The sequence below is a fragment of the Falco punctatus genome (genome assembly GCF_963210335.1).
Source record: "Falco punctatus genome assembly, chromosome: 13".
Taxonomy (NCBI): Eukaryota; Metazoa; Chordata; class Aves; order Falconiformes; family Falconidae; genus Falco; species Falco punctatus.
Window position 1 is genome coordinate 2,487,932 of NC_137593.1, and position 16,779 is coordinate 2,504,710.

At 41.6% G+C, this 16,779-nt stretch overlaps 1 protein-coding gene across 11 annotated transcripts in view; it reads left to right on the forward strand.

The window, feature by feature from the left end:
- The first annotated feature begins 19 nt into the window (after positions 1 to 19).
- Positions 20 to 16,779, forward strand: part of MFSD1 (major facilitator superfamily domain containing 1) — a 49,088-nt gene continuing 32,328 nt past the window's right edge. For 8 of the 11 annotated variants that reach the window (XR_013931810.1, XR_013931811.1, XR_013931812.1 and 5 more), the window contains exons 1-17: positions 20 to 213; positions 290 to 342; positions 978 to 1,090; positions 1,462 to 1,504; positions 2,038 to 2,105; positions 2,937 to 3,045; positions 4,170 to 4,272; positions 5,230 to 5,328; positions 6,188 to 6,299; positions 7,284 to 7,340; positions 8,021 to 8,177; positions 9,491 to 9,588; positions 9,909 to 10,021; positions 10,494 to 10,541; positions 11,277 to 11,337; positions 14,849 to 14,963; positions 15,227 to 15,405. Coding sequence is in view for 2 of the 11 variants with exons in the window: in XM_080410229.1 (XP_080266355.1) it covers positions 24 to 213; positions 290 to 342; positions 978 to 1,090; positions 1,462 to 1,504; positions 2,038 to 2,105; positions 2,937 to 3,045; positions 4,170 to 4,272; positions 5,230 to 5,328; positions 6,188 to 6,299; positions 7,284 to 7,340; positions 8,021 to 8,177; positions 9,491 to 9,588; positions 9,909 to 10,021; positions 10,494 to 10,541; positions 11,277 to 11,337; positions 14,849 to 14,963; positions 15,227 to 15,286 (1,599 nt within the window). In the remaining 9 variants the exon portion in view is untranslated. The other 3 variants (XM_080410229.1, XM_080410228.1, XR_013931818.1) reach the window with 3 other exon arrangements.

Genomic DNA, 16,779 nt, shown 5'->3' on the forward strand with positions numbered 1-16,779 from the left:
CGGGCGCGGCCGCGCGCGGCGCGATGACGTCCGTGCCCTGCGCTGCCGCGGCCGCCATGGCGGAGGAGGAGCGGGCGCTGCTGGGCCCCGCCGGCCGCCAGGAAGATGGCGGTGGCTCGGCGGCAACCCCCGGCGTCCTGCCCGCCGCCTGCGACCCGCGGCGCTTGGCGCACCGCCTGCTCGTCCTCTCGCTCATGTGCTTCCTGGGCTTCGGTGGGTGGCGGCGGGCGGGCGCGCTGGGCTGCCGGGGCGGCGGGCAGCGCGCTGAGGCGGCCCCTTCTCCTTGCAGGCAGCTACTTCTGCTACGACAACCCGGCGGCGCTGCAGACGCAGGTGCAGCGGGTGAGTGGCGGCCAGGCCGGGCTGGGTGGGCCGGGGGCGCTGCCTGCCGCCCCCCTGGCCCTGCCGCCCCGCGCGGTGCCAGGCCCTGGCAATGCCGCCGGCGCGGTGAGGCGCCCGGTGCGCTGACCGGTGCTGTGCGTGGTTTTGAAGCCCAGCGCTTCGTCCAGCACCGGTAAGTTCTGTGCTCAGGCGAGGGCAGCCCGCCACAGGATGGACGAGCTGACTGGAAGGTCACCACAGGTAGCACCAGCTAGTGGGGAGGTAATTCCGACGGGGAGACGGGGAGAAGGCAGCTACCCACTCAGGAACCCCCCTGGGCCAAAGAGAAGTAGAGGCTGAGTGTCTGGACGGACTAACATAAGCCAGAGAATTGCTTAACACATAGGAAAGCACCAAATATTAAGGGGAGCACGTATCTCGTCACTGGCAAAGGCCGATGTCTTGCTGCACCATACAGCTGGCTAGTTCCGGCGGGGGAGGTGGCGAGGTGGTGGTGGTGGTGGTGACCACCTCGCTCCCTGCCTTGTGCAAACTCAAAGGAACAGAAATGCCTCCATTCTGTGTGCGAATCGGCCCCACACACAGGACAACGTGAGGAGTAATTACATTTTTTAATTCCCCCCTTCTTTGTGTAGGACATGAAGGTGAACACAGCTCAGTTCATGGCACTCTATGCTTGGTATTCCTGGCCCAACGTGGTGCTTTGCTTCTTCGGAGGTTTTCTGATAGACAGAGTTTTTGGAATACGGTAAGTGTGGCCTTAGTGTCACTCACATTCAGCAGATGGTAGATGTAAAGTACGTGTGAATTACAGGCTTTATAATATAAAGTTTTTTCAAATTCTGATAGTCTTTTTCACTTCTTTCATTTCTCCACGTGATCTAGAAATTTCCACTGGTATAAGTGACCTTCCTTCCCTTATAACTTAAATAAAGTGGCTTCAAAAATGCCGGTCTGTACTACTATTTTTTTTAAGGAAGCTGTCAAGTTGTAGCATTTATTACAGTGACCTTTTATTGCATATCAGCCTCCCCTTCTTTCCTTGCTGTAGGCCTAATATAGTACTTTATAGGAAAAAAGATTCTAGCTATGCATTAAGTGATTTTATTTTTCTTACAGGTTGGGCACTATAATATTTAGTATCTTTGTTTGTGTTGGGCAGGTAAGTGCAAATGAGAGGATGAAGGATGATATCTGTCCAAAGCTGCTCTGCTGGGGCTGGGGAAAAAACCCGAGTGGCTTCTTGTGTAGTAGTGTGTATTTCAGGTGTTGAAGAGAACTGAAATGGGAGAACCCTGAATTTTACTGGGAACAGGTGAAGTAGCTGGGAGTAGAGGACCTTGAAAGATGAGTGAAATAAGAATGTGAAGGAACCAAATGTTATAGCAATTTGATGTGAAACTGTTATGTAGGTGCGTTTGCGTAGAGTGTGGTGGTAAAAGTGAAGTGTGACTTGAGCCTCAAGAGGTGTTTTCTGAGTGTGTTTTCAGGGTGGGCCAGGTTGGATATTGTGTAGCCAGCAGGATGATGAATAAGGCAGAGGGAGGCAAAAAGCTACGAGTAGGAAGTGGGTGGGAAGTATTTCTGCCCATCTGGGAAGGGAAAAGCTTTTTTGTTTCTGCTCCCAAATGGCTCTGGTTTGTTCCATATTTCAAATATAAAATCATCGTTTTTCCTTAAATGTTTATTTGGCAGGTAATTTTTGCTTTGGGAGCAATACTTAATACTTTCTGGCTGATGGATGTGGGCAGATTCATATTTGGGTAAGTCTAGAAGAGTGTAGTATGTGCTCCCTGAGGTAAGGACCATTTTCCTGTGTCCTAGAAAACCGCTACCATGTTTACACACACAACAAATTGTTGGATGTTGAGGCATGTTAAGATCTTCAGTCGCATTCCCAGTCTAACTTAAAGTTAGAAAAGAGCAATGGGACTTTGAAGGTCTTACTGAATTCAGAAGTTACGAAGCTACCCAAATAAAGATGTTCAGTAAGCTGATTAAAAACTGTGCTAGTCCTCCTTTTCTATCAATCCTTACTTTCCTGAGTAAAAAGAATACTTAGCAACAACAAATACAACAGGGCTCCTACAGGGGCAAAAAAAGGAGTAAATGTCAGAGGAAATACCTGCAGGCTGTGAATGTGCCATAGCATAATAAAAATGGTAGAAAATCTGACCAGTGGTGTTGTGGGGTGGGCAGATGACTCCATTAAATTCTGATTCCGGGTAAGATGCTTGCTTTTGGTTTCATTTGGGCCAGGATCTATACCACATGGTTCTTCAATGCAGAAGAGAAGTGAGAAGCTGCTGCCCAGTGATTTAATTTCTGTAAATGACCAAAGGCAAATATAATTGCTCCTAGACTACTTAATTTTTCACACTCTTAATTAAGACTCTGCAATTCTGTTTTTGAACTGTCTTTAAGACTTCTGTTGCCTTGTATGTTATCTTGCCATATGGCTTAGATCTACACAGGTAAATTTCTGCAGAAATACTGTCATCCTGGTATTGCCAGCAACTGATGGACTACTTCCTTGTTGCTTTGCCTTTGCAATTAACATGTTTTCTGTTTTTACTTACCTTTTTTTTTTTTAGAATAGGTGGAGAGTCCTTAGCAGTGGCACAGAACACCTATGCGGTCAGTTGGTTTAAAGGCAAGGAGTTAAATCTTGTGTTTGGATTACAGCTAAGCATGGCCAGAATTGTAAGTGTAAAACTGTATAGCTTTAATTTGTAGGCGCTAAGGTGTGGGGCTTGTCTTGGCAGCAGAAAACAGCATTTCTGATGCTCCCTAGGGAGTTCTAGTTAAAAATGGATGTAAAATTTTTAACATTTTTAATTTAAATTTGTAGTAAGTAGACTAAGGATACATAAGGAAGTGGGTTAATATGATTTCTTAGAACCTGTCAGGCTTCTAAAGAAACCTGGTGGTGTTACTAGGGTAGGTTACTGTGTGGGACAGTCACAGTGCTGCAGTTCATCAGACTAATTGATTCTTGGCTTAACTGAGTGTAGCTTGTGGCTCAGGGACTAAGTGCAGGCTCTGATAAATGAGTTGGGATGACTGCTTTCAGAAGCTCCTATCCTTACCTGTTGTAAGATTTTTATTTTTTTTTTTGGTCTGTTTTGCTGGTTCTGATGGGAACTGTGTGACTGCACCTCAGCTGTGTCCTTTTGGTTTGGTGCAATCACTTCAACTGCTGCTAGAGGTGGTTTTATGCTAATATACCAGTCTGTGAATGAAGAATAGAGACATGCCTCTTCTGTTAGAGGTCCTTTTCAGCAGCTGTAGGTATTTACCTCTGTAAAAGAGAGTTAGCTGCTCACAGCTGGGTTGGGGTTGACGGTTCAGGCTGTTGCTGGTTAGCAATTGCCTCATGTCATCTGAACTGTATTTAACTGTCTGTTGTTAGCCTTGGGATTGCAGCCATGGATCCCTTTTTAAGGGGCAGAAGTGGGTGAGGGAAAAAAAAGTGCTTCTTCCTGGTGCCTATCAGGTGGGAATCCTCTTAGCTTTAACATGTGGCATTAAATTCAGCTCTGTTTATGGGGCAATGCAGTGTATGATGTGGATTTCATGGCACTTATAATGTCTCTGTTGAAACACTGTTAAGAGTTGTAGAAAATTTCAGTTTGTGATGGTATGTTATTGTTGCCAAACCAGCAGGGAATAATTTTATCATGTTTGCTGGTGGTGGTTTATGTTTCCTCTGTAGCGTTTTACCTGTTTGCTTTAAACACTGTTCAATAAGCAGTCTGCCTAATGTTCCTTTTGAATTCGTATCATTGTGAAATACATAATTCTTCACATGTGTCTGTTCTACCTAGGGGAGCACAGTGAACATGAATATCATGGGATGGATATACTCAAGAGTTCAAGATCTTCTGGGGTATACTGGTCCCAGTACTCTTGGGTTAACTCTCATGATAGGTCAGTAACATTTTGAATTGATGTCACCTGCTATTTTAGGCTTCTGAATTTGAACAGTATGTGTACATGTTAATGATTTCTTGCTAACTTGAAAGTAGGGCAAGGGATTTGAGACTAGGAAGGGCAATTCAAATAGTATTTGTATCAATGGCTAATAGTCTTATGTGGAGCGTATGATTACTGTGTCTGATAAAATGCTGTGTGGGTTTTATGGTTGCCAGATTCAGATTTGTATCTCGTGGAGATGAAACATTAAACCTGCTTGGAGTGACGGAGAGAGTGCAAAAATTTTTTGAAGGGTATCATGTCAAAGCTTGTGTGGAGTTGTCTGATGTGTAAAAGTGTAACTGCAGCTACCTTTGGATCTGTGTTCCTTTCCTTCAAGGCCATGGGTATTAAGGCCCTGATATTGGTAACGAGGCCCAGGCTTTGTTCCTGTTGGTATGAGGTACAGATAAGGCGGTGCTGAGTGGGAGTGGAGGTAATCTTTTAAATAAAATAAACATAGCTACATGTTTGTACTCCAGTTCAAGGCAGATGTGTCTCATGTGGCAGGCTTCAAGAAGGTAGGTTTAGATTAGATACAAGGAAGAAATTCTGTGCTGTGGGGGTGGGAGGCGCTGGCCCAGTCTGCCCAGAGCAGCTGTGGGTGCCCCGTCCCTGGCAGGGCTCAAGGCCAGGCTGGACGGGGCTCTGGGCAACCTGGGCTGGGGGGAGGTGGCCCTGCCCGGGGCAGGGGGCTGGAGCTAGGTGGGCTTTAAGGGCCCTGCCGACACAAACCGTTCTGTGATTCACACCTTATTCTTTCACTTGTACAGCTATTGAGCCTTATACATAAGACAAGCTGGTGTTAAACTTGGCTTTTATTAGATGTAAAGGTACACTATGTTAGTTGTGCTTAAAAGCCAAATTGCTACTTGAGTCAACAACTAAATATGTTACATTGCCTTCTTGCAGGTGGTGTAACGTGTCTCTTCTCACTGACCTGTGCACTAATCCTTGCTTACCTGGACAAGAGAGCAGAGAAGCTCCTTTGTAAAGAGCAAGGGAAAACGGGTGAGTGGTGTGGGTGCTGTGTCTGAACCCACCTTGGGCTTCATTCTTTTAGTCTGGAACAGACCTTTCCAGTTACTGTGTGCAGGTTTGAATTGTAGGTAGTTCAGTGGTTGCTGCTTAACATCATCTTCACGGTTACAGCTTTAATCATCATTTCTAGTTCATATTTGTATCAGTAGGAAGTTTTACAGTTTTAAACACCAGTTTGCAGGCAGATGCACTGTCGTCTGCTTTATAAGTGCTCTGTGGTGGGAGCGTTGGAACTGGATGATCTTTAAGGTCCCTTCCAACCCAAAGCATTCTGCGTTTCATGTGGAGAGACTTCCAGTTCACACCACTGTGATCTGTGCCATTGCCACTGGTACTTTGTTTTGCTGGAGTTGGTCTTACTTCCTTTAATAGGTCTGGCGAAACGTGCAGCTCGTCTCCTTCAGTGTATGTGGTTTGAGTTTTCCTTGTGGGAGAATTTAGGCCAATTAAAAATTAACTAAATTTGACATCCAAGTAAGAGCATGTAACACGAGGCTTCAGACATGAATTTTGCTAGTTGATTAAACATTTCCTTGAAAAAGTGGTTTGTATTTAATTCTGCTGCAGAAGACTTTCAGAAGCTTTAGAGAACTTGTTCATCCTGCTTAATGTGGGAGAGACAATTTGTTCTTGACTTTGGCACTGTTGATTTAGCACTTGTATGTTCTTAACTGACTCTCACTGTGTAAACTTTCAACAAGAGAGCAGAAAGTGGTGGGAATATATGCTTTAGTAGTGACTTGTCATCACCTTAATGTTTATTCAGTGGGGATGAATATCAGATATGCTTATGCTGACTGAAACAATATTGTCTCTTGCCCCACTCCAGGTGAAGTGATTAAACTAACAGATGTGAAGGACTTCTCTTTGTCCTTGTGGCTTATATTTGTAATCTGTGTCTGTTACTATGCAGCAGTTTTTCCTTTCATTGGACTTGGAAAGTAAGTGTCTCTTGCTTCTGTAGCTATTCCCCCTGAATCTGGCTAGTGTTTTAACTGGTAACTTAAAAGGGAGAGGCACGGCTGGTGCTTAAGAATCCCAGATGGCTACAGAACCACTGGTCTTCCAGCAAGTCTGTGCTGTGGTTTGTCAGTTCTTCTGTGGCATTGTTTGCTATTCTTGCGATACAAATAAACACAACTCTTATGGTTTCCTTATCTGCTGAGCTTTGTAGGGAATACTGCTGCTTTATGGCTGAGTTGTCAGAACTCAAAAGCATAATGCATGTTCCGTTTCCTGATTAAAACTTGATACAGTTTTAAGGCATGGCATGAGTTTTGGTGTGGAAAGCTGTGGGCAGCTGTCATGTAAAATTCCTTCCACACTCATGAGCTATTGACTTGAGTACGAGGTGGGGTTTAAATGTAGTTACAACTTTGGACTGAAGTTCTCTTTGCTGTGCTGGCTTTGGTATATATACGTCAAGTTGAAACTTGAAGCATTCATATGTAGGTTTCCCTTTTGCACTGTATGACTTGATCTAATAGCTCAAATGGATTTTGAATATGCTTACAATTAGAAACGTATCCCTTTAGCTCAGTGAATGCTTTATGCTGAGTGAGGTGGAAAAATCGGAGATGATTTGGAGACGCCTTACAGTCAGCAGTGTAGATGGCTATTCTTTGCTTGTGGATTCTCACTTTGCTCTCTTACAGTATGCTCATTGCTAGTGTCCTGTTATTGGGTTACATATTGGTTATGCACTTTGGATAGTCCTTAGACAAAAATTTGTGGGGTCTGCTAATAAGCTCCTAAAAGGCATTATAAATGAGGATCTGTGATGGATGTTTATGTCAAAGCTATATAGCTATATTTAAAGCTTTCCTGTCAACTAGACTCTTGTGTCTTTACTTTGTCTAGCTTAATTTTTCTTTCATGTCTTACAAGTGCGCATTTTTCTAAATCTAGTTTTTCTTTTTATTTAGGGTTTTCTTTATTGAGAAATTCAAATTCTCATCCCAAGAAGCAAGTGCAATTAACAGGTATATTGTGGTTGATTTAACAAGTAAATGTGCTGCTGCCATGTTCCAGGGGTGTATGTATCTTTGGACTCTGACCACATGGGGGGAGGTTTGGGATCTACTGTTGCAGCCGGTGACTTGCATTTAAGTAGGTAGATAGATTTTTGCATGGCACAGGGAATAATTGGAAGGTATGGGTATTTTTTTTTTTAGAATAAAAATGTCTTAGATGCTCACATTGAGGAATCTGAAAGAAAAGACTCTATCTGAAGGGTATTATTTTGGTATTCAGTGATTCTCTTCAGAGTGATAGAAGCAGGTTAATAGCAACACTAAACAGACTCAGTTTTCCTAGTCTGAAGATGAATTTGTGATGTGGCTAAAACCCCAACAAGAAAATGCTTGCTAGTATATGATTTCTGAGCTCTGACTATGTCACTGTTCCCTGGGATGTTGAGTATTTTCATGTCCTCAGAACTTTGGGAACTTTGAGTTCTGGAGTCTGTTATTCAGGGTGGGGGAGTGGTGTGTGTTTGTGTGTGTTTTTTCTTACAGCCTCACAGATAACAAGGGAATATGGTTTTGTTTGGTGTGTTTCTTGTTTTTTTTTTTTTTGATCTGCAGACACTTGTATTGTGTAATACCTAAAATTATCCATGGCTAGATAGTGTTCAGTTCTCTTTATTTTTATTGTTTTGTAGTATTGTGTATATCATATCAGCACCCATGTCCCCAGTCTTCGGACTCCTGGTGGATAAACTTGGAAAGAATATCATCTGGGTTCTATGTGCTGTAGTGACTACGCTTGCCTCTCATATTATGTTGGCTTTTACCTTCTGGAACCCCTGGATAGCAATGGTAACCAGTTCTCTGAGACTTATAGCTAAATATGATAAAATAAGAAATGGAGTTGATGCTGAACTATTCTGCGTAAGTTGCCACTGTCTTCTGACTATTCAGGTAGTCCTCAAAACCTATTTTGATATCCCTGACTTTAAGAAGGATATACTATGTGAAACTGAGTTTAAAACTGAAGTGGTGAAAAAGCAAAGAATGCTTAAGACAGGCAAAACTAACATGAACTAACTCAGGAAAAGTTACGAAGTCATAAAAACTAACATGAAGGCCACATTTCAGGTTTTGGTATTTTGTGGAGGGAGGCAGTAGTTCTGCTTATGTGTTTTGAGGTGGAAAAGTCTGGCTGCTGCTGTCTGTAGCAGTAATTCTATAGTTTAGTGCAAAAGGGTGTTCAGCTTCTTGGGAAGGTTGGGGTTAGACTGAAGGGCTGTATGGAGTGGCAATTACTAGTCCCTTCAGAGAATGCTCAGTTTGTCACAGCGTCTGTGGTTCAGTGGTGCTGTGTTGCAGAGGTCTGCTGTCGTGCTTCATGGACACCCCTTACACTAGCTGTTACTAGATTACTGTGCTAAGTCCTTGCTTCTTTCCTAAAACTTGTTCTTTTGGTGTAGTGCTGAAGCTTATTACTTAAACTGTCTCTAATGTGCTGTATTGGATAGTGGTAAACCTCAGTAAAAGTCTTCATTACTGATTTCCTGGGGCAGATTCCCTGAGAAATTGCTTTTGAGTTAAGGTTTGTAAACCTTAAATTCTTTTTCATAGAATCTTTCCTAAATTGTTTGGTTTGGAAGGGCCCTTAAAGCCCACCTAGCTCCAGCCCCCTACCCTGGGCAGGGCCACCTCCCCCCAGCCCAGGTTGCCCAGAGCCCCGTCCAGCCTGGCCTTGAGCCCTGCCAGGGACGGGGCACCCACAGCTGCTCTGGGCAGCCTGGGCCAGTACCTCACCCTCACAGGAAATAATTTCTTCCTAATATCTACTCTAAATTAAATACGGTGATCTCCAGTGTATTGTGGTTTAAAAATAGGGTTCTTTTTTTCAGATATTTTTCTAGTGAGTTGCAGCATTGATCTTTTCCTCTGGGTTATCCTAGTGAGGCTCTTAATTAGGTAGCGTTTAGTTTGTGGGTCGCTCCTGGAAAAAAGTTTGCTCCCCTAAACGTGAATATTTATTTTGGACGCTATTGCAAAAAGTGCTGCTTTAGCTCTTTTTTCCTCTTTTGGGAGAAGGGGAAAAGCAGTATCTAAATTTACTAGAACTTTACAGCAAAAGAGCATCTCATCTAACATCTGTTTGCTTGTTCTTATTTTACTAGTGTTTGCTAGGATTGGCCTACTCATTGCTTGCCTGTGCCCTGTGGCCCATGGTGGCCTTTGTGGTTCCAGAACACCAGCTGGGAACTGCTTATGGCTTGTAAGTACTTAAATCTGTCTGTGCTGCTGTACAGTGACCGTGTCCTGATGCTATTGAGCCACTGAATATCAAGCGGTTCTGCCATGTTAATGGTTACTGGTTCCTCCAAGTTCAGCCGAGCAGGAAGTCTCGTCTAGTTTTGGGATGTCTGTGTGTGGTAGATGCACGGAAACTTCTGCAAAAATGTGGAGTCATGACTCTGTCATATGCTGTAACAAATGGGGAGAAGTTAATAATCTCATTGTTTGTTCAGTGGCAGTAATGATATTTTCTTTAAAAATAAATTTCTGCACAGTGGTAATCCTTTGTTAATGTGTTAGTATGCAGTCTATCCAGAATCTCGGTCTGGCAATTATTGCTATAGCTGCTGGGATGATTTTGGACACAAGAGGTTACTTGTTTCTTGAAGTCTTCTTCAGTGCTTGTGTTTGCTGTAAGTATTAAAAACATGGAAAATGGATTCTGTACATTCAGGAAGCTTTCTTAGGCTTATTTCTTGCTCTTCCCTGTAAAACAGTGATAACTCCTTTCTTACAGTTAGAGGTTTCAACTGGGCAATGTTGAAAGTAGCTCAGACCTAGTGAAGAGTTTTGTGGTTTTCTTGAAGGGATTTTGTGTAAGTAGTTTCAGTGTTTTGAACAAAATGAAGAGTGAGTACAAGGGTAGGTGAATGATACTCTTAAAGGCTATGTTTATGAGGGCTTTTAATAGAGCTAAAACTAAAATAACCTTTTCTGAGTTACTGTGCTACTTATGAGCATAGTGGAATTTTCAAAAGCAATTACAATTATCATGAATTGGTTACAATTATCATGAAAAATCTCGGTTGTTCCTTGGTTGTATGTTAAAGCTGTTCCTCTGTCCTTGTAAATTTATTGTCAGCTAAAATGGCTTTTTTTTTTTAGTGTCACTAATAGCTGTAGTCATGCTGTATTTTGTGAATCACCTCACAGGTAAGTGTTTTCAGCTTCTCTTGATACTTGTTTTTATCATAATTCTGAAGTTATCAAGCTGAACTGCTTACAGGTGGTATTGTATGGTCCTGTGTCAGGTGCTATAGCTCATGGCTTTGGTACCAGGAGCATCTCTTGATGAGGCCAGTCCTTGTAGCATCGTCTTCCTAGGTGCTGTAGTGTGTAATTCCCTGAACCTTGCTGTGATGTTAAGTCTCATCAGCAGGGCAGCGGTACCTATCCCCCCGACTTGAACAAATATGTAGGATATTCTGCAGCTCTTTCTAAACTGTGTATCAAACTTGGCTGTATATGTATCTGCAAATACAAAAAAGTTAATTCTGTAGACTTTCCTTCAGATAGCAGTGTTCCTTCTCAGCTGTTCTTTTTGAAGCAGTGAACTAGTGAAAGATCTGGAAGGGATATTAATTTGTTTCTTTCAAAGTTGCTTCTGCTTTCTTTAGTTTTATGGGGTATTGCGAGTTGTAGAGAAACTTCATTGCTACTCAACAGAAAACTGGGTCAAGCGTGAGAGCTTAGTTTGTGTCCTGACTGCTTGTTCAGATGATTATGAACATGCTGCTCTTTACCTTAGTTTTTACTTTTGTAAAATTACTCTGCTGACTACTTTTGTCAAGTGCTCTGAGAACTTCTGTATTGAGATATGGTATCAAAGATATGATACAAAAAGACCAGTTTTAAAAGCTTCAAAATATATTATTATTTCTGTTGCAGGTGGTGATCTCAACTGGTCTGCAAAGAAACGTGAAAAACTGCAGAAAGCAGCTGAAACTGAGTAAGTATAAATCAGGGGTCCTTCAAACTACGGCCCCCCAGGGTCCTCAATCCAGCCCCCAGTATTTACAGACCCCCCCACCCCCCCCGCCGGGGGTTGGGGGGGGAAACCAAGCAGCCGCAGGTGACTGCCTGCCACTTCATCCGCATGCTGGCCCCCTGGTTAAAACGTTTGAGGACCCCTGGCATAAAGAATAATAAAGAACAATGTTGCTATGAAATGTTTAACCTGAAGATTACTGTCTGAAGTCGATTTCTTTTGTAGGTGTATATATATAAAAAATAGCATTTGTATTAAATGCTATTTTCCTTCTTACCAGTTAGTAGTAGGATTTCATATTCCTGTCTCCTGTGAATGAATAATTAGAGGAAGTGGCAGTTAACAAGGTGCCCTTCCCTGGCACTCTTCCTTGCTATTTTTCTTTCAGTGACCTTCCAACTAAGTGGAGCTGATGTGTGTTTAAAAAAAATATGTTGTATTGCTTTTTTAATAATGTGCTTCATTTATATGGTGCATCCCTGACCCAGTCAGCAGCAAACACTACCTGGGTTTAAATGTCGGGTAATGCATAGACCATTTTTTTTTTAAGTGTCCTTAAAAGCTTAATCTCTCTTCAGAAGAAACTACACTCCAGCCACTTCCCCTTCAGTTTCAGCTTGCTGTGCTTGCTATTTTATTTAGAAATCTTAATTCTGCTTATCTCAGAAAACTGTGGCTTGAGTCTAAATTGCAGCACTAATGTGAAACTCAGTTTGTGGTCTGATCTGTCTCATAAATGTTACTGAGTACAGTGAAAAGTTTCCATTTTTAGAAAGAAAATGAGGCAGGGGTATTTTATTAAAGTGGAATCAACTTCCTTTAAAAGGAAATGGAGTGCTTGAGGTAGGCTTAAGGCAGAAATTGTCACAAGCAAATTTTGAGAGCTTATCCAATTAAGCAAGTTTTATTCTGGGGGGACTTGTATGTCCTCCTTTCCTTTCTACAGAAAATAAGGACAGTGATGCTTTTCAGAACAGTAACTTAAAAAATTCACTTCCTTGGTCTTGACAAGAAAATTGGTGACATGTTAAGAGTCCATTGCTGTGCTGGAATCGGGTACTATTGTTTAAGATCGTTGCTTGATCAAACATGAAGGTACTAGTCATCTGCTGTTGGGATATCCTGTGAGTTCTAGGGCACTGGATTTATCCCCTCTGCACAGTAGAAAGTTTACTGCTTTTTTGTTTGTTGCCTGAGAACACTAAATGAGGGGTAAGGCTCGCAGTGGATGCACAGTGCTGTACAAGGGGTTCAAACACTGGGTTAGTCTTAGAACTTCCAAAATAATTGCCTTGTATTGGGGGAGGAGGAGAGAAAAAACATTGTATGGCAAAGTCCATTAAGAGATGTCACCTTAAAGGCAAGACAAAAGACCATTCCACTCCAGCTTCTCTGTTACCTACTTAACTGTCTAGAAAATTTGCTTTTTTTGTGGTAATGTAAGGTCTGCCCATCAGACTGAGCCTGTGCAGCTTAGTTTATCCTGATGATCTTGCTGAAGGTGCTTCATCTAGTAGTGTCTCAGTACCCAAAAATTGTGTTATCTTTTCCTAGTTCTGACTAGTGCTGGGAGGATTAAAAATGTGTGTATTGGAGAATGTAATGTCAATGGCATGAAACCTTGGTTCATTTCTTTATTTTTATTTTTTTAAAATATATTTAAAGGAAATGTTTAATTTGGCTTATGGGTAGAACAAGCCTAAGAAATCTGAGGTTCTGCTCCTCCAATCTGAACTTGTTTTGCTGAGATTGTGATTGAGAACTGTAGAATTCAAGCTGCTTATATATGAACAACACAGAACTTATCTTTTGAAATGTTCTCTGTTCTGACTGAATTCAGCTCAGTGAGTCTCTTAAGATCTTGAAGTTCGTTTGCCTGTAATGTTGTTGGAATTCTTTACTTTTTAATAGGTAACTGCATTTCACCTGCAGATATTATGTCTCACAGCTTATATAGAAGTTTGTTCCAGATAAATACTTTGCTAACAAGGCATCTCTTATAAATGGACTTTATTGACTTATCTGAAACTGGACTGTGTAACTGTCCGTATGATGGTATTTAAATTAGTCTCAAACCCCCAAAACACCTGTCAACAAGGTATAGCCAGGTGACTTGTGGGATTTAACATCCCATGTTTAACATGGTCTTGTTTCTTGTCCTAATTTGTGGGCTTTTTACACATCAATCTTGAGGAAAGCTCAAGGAAATGAAAACCTTACCAGACCTGCTAGCTAGCTTAGTTGTGATGGGTATCATCCTCAAGCCAAAAGGTCACAGCCAGTTTTTAACACAAATGCAACAAAACCCCCCCAAAACCTTGTACCCAGAAGCAAAGGAATTCTCTGTCCAAATAGAGCTGCTTTTCAGTCCTCCTGGCCCACGTGGTATGTGTGTAACGCTTCCAGTATTTACTGTGAAAGATGGCTTTGTATTAGTGTATGCTGGGGGATATAGTGCCTTAGAACAATATTTTCAGTAATTTTTATTACAATGTTTTTTTCAGAAAAGAAATTTGAATAGCAAATATCATCCAGAAGTGGGGAGCATTTGATCAGCATCATGTCAACTCCAAGAATTATAATGTTGTTTAGTTTGGTCACTCTGCACAGTAGCTCTTTGGAAAAGAAACTAACATGCTGGAGTTTTAACAGTAAATGGCTGAATTTCCTGTTTTGTAACCACTTTTAACTAATGCCAAATCATCTCCAAATTCGAACGGAATGGGTTTATAGCATTTTGCATTGTGTTTAAGCTATGCTGTGTGAGAGGGTACTCTGCAACCCAAGATAAATGTGTTCATCTTAGGAGACACTTTATACTAGTCTTTATCTCATGTGCAGCACTACCATCTTGGTGAGGGTGGAGATTTCTTAACATAATGGCACTTTGCCTTACGGAGCTTAGGAACGGGTCACTGTTAATGCCTTTGGTACTGTCTTAATCCAAACCACTGTCTTAAAAACAGCTTTGTTTGCTTCTGTTTCTCTGTAAGCCTCACATGGAAAAGGAGCGACAGTGCTCTGGTCAATTACTGACTCTTTTGTAGGAGATTGCTATTAATTCTGAAGACTGCTGAGCAGTCTTTTATTTGCATTTTTGGGAATTGATTCTCTTTGTATTGTGATCTTTATTTTAAGGAGCAAAAGCTTGTTTAATAAAGAGATAGTAAATATTGTTACAAAAGCTCACTGAGCCTGTTGTAATCTGTGAAAACCAAAAAGTTTATCTTTCTACTGAAGTCTTGCAATCTAAATAAAAGGAAACTGCAGAAAACTGCCTCTCTCTTTCTTTACGCTGAACTAGAGTATTCCATACACCTCTTAAGTCTTTCTGAATCTGATACCAAGTGTTCATCTATAAAGATTAAAAACATTTTCTAGTTATTAAAAACAAAACTGCATACACAAGAGAGAAGGTTGCTTGGGTTTGCATGCCTCAGTGCAAATATCTTAAACCAATTTTCTTTTCCAGAGCAGAAGAACAAGAGAGGCTCAGACGTCAAAATGAAGATGACTTGGCTAAATTACGGCCAAAAGCTGATGACTTTAGTTTAAGGAATAAATACCTCTCCAAACTAGGCGCTCAGGTATTAGTAACTAAGTAGGGGGTTTAATAACTAAGAATAGAACAATGAGCTGTTTATTTTAAGAACTTGGCTTATTGTCTTGAATAGCCAGCAAATCAACCTCTGATTGAAATGCTGAGTGTATGCTTGTTCTCAGAAATGAAGTCTTACCAATAGTAATTAGAAATCAAATGAAGAGAAAGAATCAATGGCTGGCGAACCAAGTAAGTTGAGGAGCAGGCTTATTGTGATGCATGATTTTTTTTAATTTTATTTTTTTGCAGCTACCAGATAATTACTCTTCCTGTTTATCGACAATGACACACAGAAGCATGTTGAAATAGCATCTTGCCCCACTTGCAAAAGCAGAAATACGCTGAAGTTCCTGGTACACAAAGCTCTGTTTCCAGTACTGACAACTACCACAGCAAAACAAAAGCAGAATGATGCACCATACTTTTCTGTACGTGTAGATCCTATTTTTAAAATACTTGCCTTAAGCTCCTCCTCTGCACTCCGGGTAAATAGCACAGATACTGATGAAGAATCATCTGGCCGTTTATTTGAACCCATGAGCTATGTACTACACCCTCCTAAAATGCTCAACGAGTAGCTCAAGTCTTGATCTCTTCTCACTGCACAATGTTGGCTGAAATGGGAGAACTTTGTTTCACTAATCAAATTGCTGTGAAAGGAACCTGGATGTAGGAGTGGGTTATTTAGCCTCCCAGGCCGGACAACTTTGTTACCATATTGGAAATGCTCTGTTTCGTTTGTCTTAAGAGAAAATGTGAGGAAGGACTGTCAAGTATTTCAGAGAAAACTCTACAATTTCAGTATTACAGTTCAAAAAGTGCTAGCTCTGGAATTTAATAGTAAATACTAGATCACAGGCTTAGCGATAACCTCATGTAAGTCCTGATTAATGTGAAAATTCATGTATTCTTAAGAGGTTGTGACTAAAAAATACAGAGATGGTTAAATGCGAGAACTGAGTTTTGGCTTTCAGTGGGGAAAGTGTTCAGTGTCATAATGAAACCTGATGTAATTTCAGTGGAAGGATTGTTGCTGAATAGCTGGTTCCTAATAACTCCTGCAAAGTGCATTTTTTCTTTATTTCTGTTACTTACAAAGGCTTATTTATGTAATTGGACAAACTATTCCTAAACTAAGCTAACCTTACTTTAAGAGGTAAGAGCAGCTGGCTTTCTTGAGCGCAAGGTACGCTAAGTGAAGAGCTGCCATGGAGGCAGGGGGTGACGTGCAGAGGGGCAGTGAGCTTTCCTTGGCTGGCTTCAGGGAGCCCCGGTGTGCTGCAGAGTGCTGAAGAGCCTTGGACTAGTTGCTTGACTGCAGACAAGGTAGTTTGTTGTAATAAAAATGTTACGTACCTGTAATACTTTTTTTGCCTACAGTAATTTAAGCAGACTTTCTGGAACTTGTGGTCTTAAGGTTTTTTTTTTTTTAAATGATACTCTTCAGTGGAGATTGCTTTCACATTCCTGAAGGACTAGGCCAGGACTGTTTTGGTTAATAGTTCTGTATTCTGAAGAACTATCCAGGAAGTGAGGTAGCAGGTTGTGAACTGTGCCGAGCTTACTGCCCAAGGGGAGCACGCTGACCCGTGATGATTTTATGGGTGCTTTCTGTGCTCCCTTTGAGAAGCACGCTGTTGGCTCTGAGGCTGGGTGATGCAAGCTGGTTTGTGTTTCCATGTAGACTTGTGAATTCTGAGTCTTTTTTAATAAAAGCTTTAAATGGATATTGGCACCTGTATTTTTCTTTCCTGACTGTTTAGTGATGCATTGTTGCCCTTGGTGGTTATTGAGACTTACAC